This window comes from Ascaphus truei, chromosome 1 (assembly GCF_040206685.1).
Source record: "Ascaphus truei isolate aAscTru1 chromosome 1, aAscTru1.hap1, whole genome shotgun sequence".
NCBI lineage: Eukaryota > Metazoa > Chordata > Amphibia > Anura > Ascaphidae > Ascaphus > Ascaphus truei.
This window is the reverse complement of record NC_134483.1, coordinates 53,268,256-53,279,891: the sequence shown is the minus strand read 5'-3', so window position 1 is coordinate 53,279,891 and position 11,636 is coordinate 53,268,256. Positions and strand designations below refer to the sequence as shown.

At 43.8% G+C, this 11,636-nt stretch overlaps 1 protein-coding gene across 1 annotated transcript in view; it reads right to left on the bottom strand.

Moving 5' to 3' along the window:
* The window catches only part of SLC1A3 (solute carrier family 1 member 3), a 116,607-nt gene that overhangs the window by 2,195 nt on the left and 102,776 nt on the right, over nt 1–11,636 (bottom strand). The window contains exons 7-10 of the mRNA XM_075588306.1: nt 8,380–8,613; nt 4,798–4,992; nt 2,235–2,369; nt 1–329 (exon numbers count right to left, since the gene is read on the bottom strand). The exon at nt 1–329 is cut by the window's left edge and continues 2,195 nt beyond it. Of these exons, the coding sequence (XP_075444421.1) occupies nt 125–329; nt 2,235–2,369; nt 4,798–4,992; nt 8,380–8,613 (769 nt within the window). The 3' untranslated portion in view covers nt 1–124. The remainder of the gene's footprint in view (nt 330–2,234; nt 2,370–4,797; nt 4,993–8,379; nt 8,614–11,636) is intronic.

Below are 11,636 nucleotides of genomic sequence, written 5' to 3'. Positions count from 1 at the left end.
TAGTTATCAGTGTTCATGCTATCACACCAGTTGGTTGAAAGCAAAAGGGAAATGGAATTAATTCAAATGTGTTTCCAATCTTTGAGCAGTTAAAAACATGCCTATTGTGGTACAGTATCCTTTCCTACATCTTGGTTTCACTGTCTATGGGTTTCTCAGTTTCATTTTCCTGGGAGATCAGCTGGTATGGTTTCTTCATTTCATTCTCCTCAATGACTGAATTACCCATCTCAGCATCGCATTTCTGCAGCTCATGTCTAGACAGGTGCTCCACTATCCCAGCTCCCAGAGAGTCTCCAAGCACGTTGGTTGTGGTACGAAGACGGTCCCTAGAAGAATAACAAAGTATCAACATATTCACTTAATCATCTTCAGGTGCATCATAAGGGGTCATTTACAATAGAGCAGCACCACTTTAGAGGCTAGAGACTAGGAAAACAATGATCTTTTTTAACATAACAAAAAGATCTGGTCATGCTCAGAGGGCAAGATACTAACATTATATGTTTCTGGTGGGATTTCAGCCATAAGGGTATGTTAGTTATCATTTTATATAGATCTGCATGTATAATTCACCAATGTCCATTCATCACGTTCTCTATCTCTGACAACCTTTGGTGCCTGGTTGTGTTATACGTCAATGCAAAGCTCTTCTTCCTGAGTACTTTTCAAAAACATTTTCAGATTTTCAAACAGTTAACTGTTTTAGTCTCCTTTTCAGATTCCTATAACCATTCTTTGTTTATTCCAGTGTCCCCCCTACCCTGCAAATCTACATTACTTCTCAGATCGTACAATTTAAAACAGTTACTGAAATCACTATTCAATTCTACAAACTACAGGCTGTTTGGTTGAAATTTGTATTACTTGTTATTATACCCATGCAACGTTTTACTGTCTGTAATCTATGCAGGTGATCAATACATAGTTAATTATAATGCTCTGTGTAGCATTTACTCATTTTTGCATTCATGTTTAGAAACAAAAACCGAGTAAACCACGTTATAAAACTGAGATTGCTTCAAGACTTCTAATAGTATCGATTATAATAACGACGAAACCATTTTTGTGCCTTGGTTTTCCCGGAACTCTATTGCTTTGGTTTTGAATTTGTAAAAAGTGAAGTACTTCAGTATTAGGTGATAACATATTTATAAATGACTTAAAAATAAAAATCCTCAATGGAATGTTTAAAAGTACTCAAGAACAGAAAATATTTGAACTCAAAATTATAATACTCTTTGACACTAAAACAAGAGGACTTAATGCTGATATGGGGTTTATATCCCACTACCATAATTGTTTGTACTGTTTCTCCCTGCCTCGCTGCGTTTTTTACAATTAACCCCTTCTCCCCCCCTGCATCCCCACCCCCCTGCACATTGCTGATGGATGTATGGTCCTGTGTCTCACTGTCCCTTTCCTCCATTTATTGCTCTGTCTACATTCCTTCTCTGCATCATCTGCCTTACATGGATATCTTGTTTTTCTTTTTTTTTTTTTTTTTACATCTGTGTTAATCTCAATGGAATCTTTGCAAATCAGTATTATTGACCTGAGGAAGAGAGAGAACTCTCGAAAACTTGTCTTATAATATCAATTGTTAACCCAAATAAAATCATCTAATACTGAAGTACTCATTTACTCTGCACTATCGTAACTGAACTAACACAACTATTTCTACTTAATTGGATAAAAAATGAAGAAATTTTTTGGGGGGGGGGGAATTTCACATTTTTTAAATTGGTTTGTGAGTTCTCCATTTGTTAACCCAAAAGTTTGTGCAATTTACAAAAAAAAACAAGATAACCCCCCCTTCCCCCTTCAAAACTAATTAGAGTTTTAGCACCTATTTCGCTCAAATTCCGGCGTTCCACTAGGACATCAGAATAAATATCGATTAGTAAAGTTTGGATTTTGGACGTGCCAACCTGTCCATCTTTAGTATTAGACGTAAACACATATGGAGACAACATGTGTTTACGTCTGTTATCACAATCCCTTTGCACCGGCTGCATTTATTACCTACAACATCAGGATTAATATCATATTGGTGAGCGGTATCTCACAAGTTATGTACATCTTTAGTATTAATTAGGTTGATTCCCTGGTAGAAATTCAGCCTCATATTTTCCGTAAGTAAATAGGGCTCTTGCTGCACCGAAATCCGGCGTTACCTTTTGTATTCACACCTCAGACTCAGAGGTGTGTACTTAATGTGATAAAATACTCACAAAAACCAGTCAACTGCAATGATCAACGTGATATCTTCAGTGGGTAATCCAACCGATGTGAGCACAATAACCATGGTGACCAAACCAGCCTGTGGGATTCCTGCAGCTCCAATACTGGCAGCGGTAGCTGTGATACTATGTATACAAATGATAAAGCAGCTTGTTAAAATATAAATCAAATGTGAAGCATCATTTAAAACTTCTAAAATAATCTCAAGTTTGCTATGTGTGACAAGTCTATTATTGTATCCTAAAGTATGTTAGTATATCTTATTATATCTGAGAAATACATACAGGGTCGCCGACAGGTCGGGAGATCCAGGACAAATGTCCCATGCCCGGCGACTGGTGCTGGGAGTTAGGCCCGGCCAGAGGTCAGGCCCAATATCCACGTCCGGCTGCCAGGCCTCTGGTTGCCCTAGCTCTCCCCACCCCCCCATGCAGAGGGCTGCTCTCCCTTGTTGCCTGCCATGTTGGCCCCACAAGTGCGGTGGAAGTTGGGCCCGCGCTGAAGTCGATCTCAACTTCCGCATTTTCCCGTGGCACTGGAGGTCCCCCCACCAAGGTAAGGATGTATCTGTGTGGGTTATTGGGGGCGTTATTAAGTGTATGGCAAGATTGTTTATGGGGGCTGTTATGCATATTTGGGGGTTTTATTATGTGTATTGAGGGGCTATTATGTGTATTGAGGGGCTATTATGTGTACTGGGGGAAAGGGGTTATTATGTGTATTGGGGGAAGGGTTTTTTTATATGTATTGGGGAAATTTTTTATGTGTATTGAGGAGGGGGGTTATGTGTATTAGGGAGGGGGATTATTATGTGTATTTGGGGAGGGGGCTTAGTGTGTTTTGTGGAAGGGGGGTATTGAGTGTGGGCGGGAGAGGTGGGGGTGTGGGAGAGAGGGAGGAGTGGGAGAGGATGAGAAGGGATGGGGAGAGAGTTGGATGGGGGAGAGAGTTGGGTGGGGGAGAGAGAGAGAGATTGAGAGAGGCATATGGGAGAGAGGGTGGGGTTGTGAGAGAGAAGGCATGTGGGAGAGAGAGAGTGTGTGGGAGTTTGGGGGAGAGAGAGGGAGTGGGGGGGGCGAGAGAGGGTTATGTGGGGGAAAGAGGGGATGGGGGTGTGGGAGAGAGGGGTGTGTGGGAGAGAGGGAAGAGGTGTGGGAGAAAAGGTGTTGGAGAGAGAGGGGTGAGGGATAAGGAGAGAAGGTTGTGAGAGACAGGGGATGTGGGCTGTGGAAGAGAGAGTATGTATGAGGTTTGGGAGAGAGTGGGGTGTAAGATAAAGAGGCGTGGGTATGGGAGAGAGGGTTTTGGGAGAAAGAGGTGTGGGGCTGTGGGAGAGAGAAAGAGGGGGTGGGAGAGTGGGTGTGGGAGAGAGAGGGGTGCGGGTGGAGGTGTGGGAGAGATAGAGGTAGTGTGTGAGAGAGAGTAGGGGTGGATGTGGGAGAGAGCGAGCAGGTGGAAGAAAGAGATGGTGTGGGTATGGGAGAGGGGTGTGGGGATGTGGGAGAGAAAAACGGGGGTGGGAGAGAGAGAGAGGGGGTAGAGGTGTGGGAGAGAGAGGGGGTGGGGGAGGGAGAGGGGTGCGGGTGGAGGTGTGGGAGAGATAGAGGTAGTGTGTGAGAGAGAGTAGGAGTGGGTGTGGGTGTGGGAGAGAGAGAGCAGGTGGAAGAAAGAGGTGGTATGCGTATGGGAGAGGGGTGTGGGGATGTGGGAGAGAAAAACGGGTGGGAGAGAGAGAGGGGGTGGTGGTGTGGGAGAGAGAGAGGGGGTGAGGCGGGGAAAGAAAGAGAGGGAGGTGGGGGGGAGAGAGAGAATGATAGGAAGGGGGAGATGGGCATGTGAGATAGAGGAAGTTCTCGCAAAGGTCACCGACACTGGATATTTTTGGCCCAAAACGGCCCAGACAGCTGCTTTGACACAGAATAAGGCCCTACGCTCCATGTAACACATACTGTATATGTTGAAACATTTTTTGGATGGGTATGATGTGTACAGTATGCTACTAGTTCATCCAGCTTTATAATCCATATTTAGTAACTTGTGTTTGAGCTGTGATGACGTGCAAGTTAAGTCTGATTTCCCATATTCAGTACATTGTTATAAAGGCAGACTGCTTAATGTAAGCAGTAATTGCCATTTGAATTTCAAGGGGTTGTCTCAGGTTTTCCTCTTTAAGGGGAACATCAAATAAAGATCAGTGGTACAGTACTATCTGGGGCAACATGAGATACATCAGAAGATACAATATACATTTCCATTTATTATTCAGGTATAGGAAAATATAGTGTTAACTTTAGGCCAAGTAAAGTAGAAAATAAACACACAGCTAATCGTGCGTTTCTACGCTACAATTACAATTAAAACAGATACTTCTACAATGTGGATATTGGACAATACCGGAAATGAATTAGTGGAGACAGGGTGATGATTTTTGCATGGTTTCGTCTTGGCTGTTTTCATTGCAGTACTTAATACAGAAAAACAACCACATTACTTTGTTTAAACACATTTAAATATACCATAGAAAAGGTACATGAATAAAATGATTTCTGTTACCTGATTGTAATAATCTGTCCAAAATTCAGGTCGTAGTTGTTGACTTGGGCAATGAAAATAGCAGCGAGGGCTTCATACAGAGCTGTGCCGTCCATGTTAATTGTTGCACCCACTGGTAGGACAAATCTCGTAATGCGCTTGTCCACTTTATTATTCTCTTCCAAACATTTAAATGTAACTGGTAAAGTGGCAGAACTAAAACAAACAATATTAATGTGACAATTATTAGTAATATACTTTTATACAGAACAAAGGGGCTATTTCTATATACTCTGAAGCGGCTGTTCGGAACATTTTTGTATGAAATCCCGTAAATGGAGGATTTAGGAAAAAAAACGTCCAAATTGGCTGCTTTAGGGTATACAGAATGAGCCACTAACAGTGTATATGATGTAGGAGAAAAATACACGCCTTTCACCATAAACAAAAAGTTAAGATACTGGCATTAATTTAAATGCTATGTCTGGTAAAAAATAAATTGTTATAAGGGTCTGAATTGCTCTTTAAGGCTGCGCTTATAGTAACGGCGACGGTGACGTGCTCGTAACCGCTGACATCACACATCGCCGTCGCTATAAGTGAAAGTTGTATTTGATGCAGGAGACCTTGGGAGGGTGACAGGGGGCATGGCGGAGGCGTGGCCGTGAGCTGTTCGCCCTCATTTGCTCAACCGCTCACGTGGCGCTGATGTCACGCTGCCGTCACAGGCCAACACAAACATCCTTGGCTTCAGCAATTTCGGTTGCCATGTTGCTGCTCAGCGCCGTCACGGTCGCGCCCACTATGGGCACCTGCGATGAACTTCAAGTAATTGTGATGGTGTTGTGCGCCATCGCCTGTACTATAAGTGCAGCCTTAGTCTGTGTCCCATTTGAGCTCCTACTTCAGAACGACTAATTTGCAAAGTACATCAGTAGAAATGACAGTTATCACTGGGGTTGAGGATAAGGGAAAACGGATTGCTTCTTGATTAAGAGTCTTAATAAAAGATTCTAAAATGTAAAGAGATTAAACAGTTTCTGACATCTGTTAGTGAGAAAAAGTGAAAAAATACACTGCGCACCAAATAGTGAAGTATTAATAAATATACAATCAATAAAGTGATTAATCAATAAGTGATATTGTGAATAAAAAGTGAATGTGGATACTTATATATAATCTGTGTAAAGTAATTGAGTGATTTAAATTAAATAGATCACAAGTGTATGATAGAAAAACAACACAAATGGATAAAACCTGTATCATTCTGAATGAGAAGCTGCTGCTTGCATAGATTGGCTCAGCAAACTGTAACACTAATAGACAAAGAAAAAAGAAAGACAGCGCAAAATCTCATAGTTTAGTATGTTAAAAATATATTGTTATTTCCAATCAGCAGGTAAGTATTGCACGTACATCAAGGTAATAGTAAAAGAGCAAGACATGTTAGGGACATGTTACCACACACTGCATCTCCCACATTGGCCATCCGATCAGGCGTTTCTCAGCCAAGTAAAACATCCAGGATCCCTTATCCACGGGGACACCAACTCCTGTAGGCAGTCTCCTCGGTCCTGGTCTGTCAGGCTTTCCGCGCCGTGTGTATCGTTGTGTGGTCCCTCCGCACTATCAGGAAACGCTGACTACACGTGGCAGAGTTCCAGTGAGTACCAATGACGTCAGAGGACTCCCATCATTTGTATTGCTTGTATTGCGACTCGTGTAGTAAAAGAGTCCTGGAAGGAACTACACCTGAAGTGCAGCTTGCAGTAAAGTCCCAATGTGTCGAATAAAGTGAAACATGCAATGATGTGCACAAATAATGCCTCAATTCCAACGTGTTTCATCAGCGTCAGCTCACTTCACCTGTGGATAAGGGATCCTGGATGTTCTACTTGGCTGAGAAACACGTGATCGGATGTCCAATGTGTGGGAGATGCAGTGTGTGGTAACATGTCCCTAACATTATTATTATTACTGTATTTCCTCGATCGCAAGACGCCATCGAATGTAAGACGCACCATCGATTTGGCACTTACAATCGAGGGAAATTACTTTTTCACTAACCATGTTTCAGGAGATGTCCCATGTCAGCAGAGGAAGAAGCGGGCGGCGGCAGCAGGAGACGTCCCACGTCTGCAGATGGTTCAAGATGGACAGCGGGCGGGAGTGCGGCGGCAGGACATGTCTTAGGTCTGCAGGTGAATGAAGATAAGAAGACAGCGGGCGGGGAGGCAGGAGATCATAATAGCAGGAGAGCTGAGCAGAGCGGCACAGGGGAACGGCTTGAGAGGTGCACTCTGTAACCAGAAGTCAGACACCGGTCAACTTCCGGTGTTACAGTGTGCACCTCCCAAGCCGTTCCCCCTATGCCGCTCTGCTCCTGCTCAGCTCTCCTGCTATTATGATCTCCTGCTTCTGCCGCCACCGCACGCCCGCCGTATTCTTATCTTCATTCACCTGCAGACTTGGGACCTGACGTGCCGCCGCCGCCGCACTCCCACCCACTTTCCATCTTCAACCATCTGCAGACGTGGGACCTCTCATGCCACCGCTGCCCGCTTCATCCTCCGCTGACATGGGACCTCTCCTGAAACATGGTAAGTGAAAAGAGGGGGTTAGTACTATTTTTTAATACATCGATTCTAAGACGCACCTCGGTTTCAAACATGTGAAAATCGGAAAAAAGGTGCGTCTTAGAATCGAGGAAATAGGGTATTATTATTTTTATTACCTTGATGTACGTGCAAAACTTACCTGCTGATTGGAAATAACAATATATTTTTAACATACTAAACTATGAGATTTTGCGCTGTTTTTCTTTGTCTGAAATCTGTTGCAGCATTTTAGTCTTTTAGACTATGGTTTCTTTTGGCTAATAAAGGGGAAAAAAGTGTTGCATAGAGACACAGAATGTAACATGTCATTATAATCTGGGCACCATATAACTCCTCCCCAACTCCTCCTACCGAAACTCCCTAAGGTGCAAGCTAGGGCAGACAAGGCAAAATGAGGGCAAAATGCTCTGATACATAGGTGCAGGATGTAAATGCCCTGGTTTTGCACAGACATTGAGTTGATTACATAGACCCGGTTTTATCTCACTCTGACCTTTGGGCCTTTACTCAATATGCTTTAAAGTTGCTTCCCATTTCAGCTTTTTAAGTGCACTTGAATACCTGCAGTACTTGTGTGGCAGAATTGGGCTGGGTAGGAGCAGACCGAGACGCTCTCTAGCATGATGTACTGTATTCAAAGTTGGTATACTATATTAATAACTTATCTTTATTCATGGCCCCTCTGGTAGCAGATGGGTTTAATTACTTAATTAAGCAAAACATTTTGCATAGGATGATGGTGTTAACAGATCTCACAAGTCTGTGTGCTTCAACTCTTAACAAAGAGGCACGTTACTCACATGAATACTAGGATGAACTGAATAGAAAGTTACTTCCTGAATGCTGCACGTTTCTATTACTTTAGGTTAATAGTGTTGCTTGTGTCTGATTTAACAAATAGGAGATGCGTTAAAAAAAAGCCTTTGTTATAGATAGGATTAGTACAAATATATGTAATATAAGGAATCCAGTAAAGTACTCTTACCTTGAAGAGGTTCCCAGTGCTGTAATCAAGGCTTGTATCAGTCCCGCAATGAAAACCCAGGGGTTTTTACGTGTTACCAAAAAGTAAAGCAGTGGTAGAACAAAAATAGCGTGAATGAGCAACCCAATAATAACCGTAATAGTGTACATGCCAAGCTGCCCACCAACAACACCCATATCTTCCATCTCAGCGATCTTTCCAGCAATCAAGAAGAGGATACCAATGGGAGCATACCTAGAAAGTTCATAAAGCAATTACTGGCTATCCACTGGGAAAATCTGAAAACAAAACATGGGATTGATTTTACGCACTCATTTTATTTGCTGGTGTAATAGTCTCCTATTCTTTGCTAATCAGTATGTTGGCATATTTCATCTCATCAGTTCATATTGTCCTATTATACTCTCTCCTACTGATGCATTGGTGTAGTTACCAATAGTGTTATGGTCTATTATGTTGGCTTGAAATGTGCCATCACATTGTGATTGGCTGTACAGAATGGGGGCAGAATAATTAGCTAATTTAGGGGGTTATTCTCTACAGTGCGTTAGTGCTGACTTTGCACCAACGCATGAAAAATCCCAGTCAAGTACGTTTGTCAAAACGCCCATTCACGTCAAGTCACGTCATTGCACATCAAAATGTTGATGCGTTTATCATGCGAAAAGAAAAATATTATGGGAAGAATTGTCTTCATACCTACAATATAACGCTATTCACATTAGTATTAAAATATGGTCCAGTCCTAGTTACTCATCTACTTTACCTGGTGCAATAACTCATATACTTTAACATTCTTACATTTGTTGTCATGTTCTTTGTATTAGGAAAAAGCAAGACTACATTGTAGAGGGAGAAAGGGGGTGGCCCGGGATTAAAGGGGTTACACCCCATTTGGCCATCCCCTGACCTCACCCGGGAGTCAAAGGGTTAACTGGGCTAAGACCCAGCACGGTGATTTAACCCCTGTAATGACATGTACATGTGTATTCCCCTGTTTTATTGTAACATCTGGTCTGCAGCACACACACGCTGGGATCCATCCGGGAGCACAAGGGTTAATAGTTGTATAGTGATTATAGCCCTTTGTGTAATTTTCCCGCCTTTGCAGGCACCATTTTGCAGGTTCCCATAGGCCGCCACTATGGAGTCCTGTTCCTGAGAAGACCAGCAGATGGCGTCCGAGAGGGAGAGCGGCGGTTTCCCATTGAAAGTCAATGGGCTCATTGACTTCAATGGAGAAACCCTCGAGAGAGCTTTCCAGGAACGAGTTGGCTGCCGTCCAAACCGCTTAACCGCAAAGCGGATACAATTTCAATAGAAGAGCTTTGATCACTTACAAGTCAAGTTCAACGACAAGTGGCGTGGGAATAAACAGTTCTAGGGCCCCTAGGAATAAAATTCTTTCTGTCCCTAGTTCCTAGACCTTCCCCCACTTGACCACAACCGGGTCCCCGTATCCTGGACCCCCGATAAGGGTCGAACCAAGAAGAGCGGGCCGCGCCATAGGTTCCAATGGCGGCGGCAGAAACAGCTCAGGAAAACGGCTGTGTCAAATGCAGAAATTTGGTATTCCATAGCTCCGGTTCTGGAGGGTCCAGAGAGTCAGGATTTGGGGTATCTGTAGCCACTGCTCCGGCATCGCTGCAGAACCATCCTTGACCCTCTGGGACCAACCCGACGGAGTATAGACCCCCTTGAAAGTTCGGGATTTTTCCCATAGACTCCAATGGCGGCCAAACCCCATTGACCGGCTACAGCGGAAAACTCCCATTGACTTCAACGGCGGCATCGCCCCGTTGAAAGTCTATGGCGGGGATTCCCATAGCCGCCAACGGCGGCGGTTTGCCATTGAAAGTCTATGCCGGCGAAGCCCGTTGTTTTCAATGGGGATTTAGTGAAAAGCCGTGATTTAATTTACAGCGGAGATTTGTGTATTAAAATGTAAAACGGTTTTAAGTGTATTTGTGTATCTCCGGTTTCCCAGGTCGTAGCAGGTCGCAAATTGGACCATAGGGTGTCCCAGTTCCGGCATTGAGAACTGGGAAGTTTGGACCTGCTGGACCCAAAGGAACCGGATATTTTAATATGTTCATGTTTTATCCAACATACTGTATTCCAAGATATGGGTAAAACTCAGAGGAAATTCCTTTGCATACCAGAGTAGCATATGGCCAGAAAGGCGACCCCATGTCTAGGACCTGAGTATGTTTCAAAGGATTTTGTCACCTCCACTGTTTGCATGAGGGTGGAGACTCCTCAAACCAGAGCAGTCTTCAAGTGTTCCATTTCACACCTCACAACAAAGGATTTCCTGCCAGGTACTCCATTTGGTAGACTAGCTGGCATTCCTGATATAGAGGAGGGGTTATAGAAATGGGACCCCAGAGCTCTACTGCGCATATCCCAACTAGCCGGGGGTATGGGTCAGAAAGTGTTCCCACGTTAACCACTGGCTAGAGTTAATTGCAAACCAATCCACGGTACTCAATGTTAAGGATAAGGCACAAAAGGTTTATAAACTGATGTTCACCCTGTATCCTTGTGTCTTCAATTTATCATCTGATGGCTACCTGATTACGAGAGAATTGCTATGCTATATACTTCTCATTCCCCAACCCCAAAGTAAGTGTACTTCTTGTCTGTTACTGTATTATTCGTGTGTTCACCTATCCAAAGGAATAAATATACTTTATTATATCTAAGACTCGTCCCAGTTCAGACCCAGTGATAAATATATATCATCTTTTATTATATATTTATGTGTGACTTATACAGCCTGCCATAATCTCACCGTGACATACATACTAATAGGAGCAGTGCCGGATTACCCACTAGGCACAATAGGCATGCACACTAGGCTTATGCCTAGGGACCCCCAAGGTTAAGGGCCCCCCCGTAGTTTGCGGTTGCCTGTGTTGCAGCTCCCGAGCTCCCCATGCCTCAGCCTGGCGGTCACTGTCTGCCATAGTCTCCCTGCAGATTCCCCGGACTTCACCAAAGGTAAGGTCCATGTGAGTGTTGGGGTGTAAGAGAGAGAGAGAGGGGTGTCTCTTACCTGCTCCGGAGCTGCCCCCCTCCTGCAGCATTGCGTTGTCATGGCGACCCAACATAAAATGACGCCGTAACGTTGCAGGAGGAGGGGCGCTTCAAGGAAAGTCTTGATGCCTAGGAGCCCCAGAGGGCCTTAATCTGCCACTGAATATGAGTTAAGTCTCAGACCAAGATTAGATTAATGTCTTTCAAATTTGTAGTAC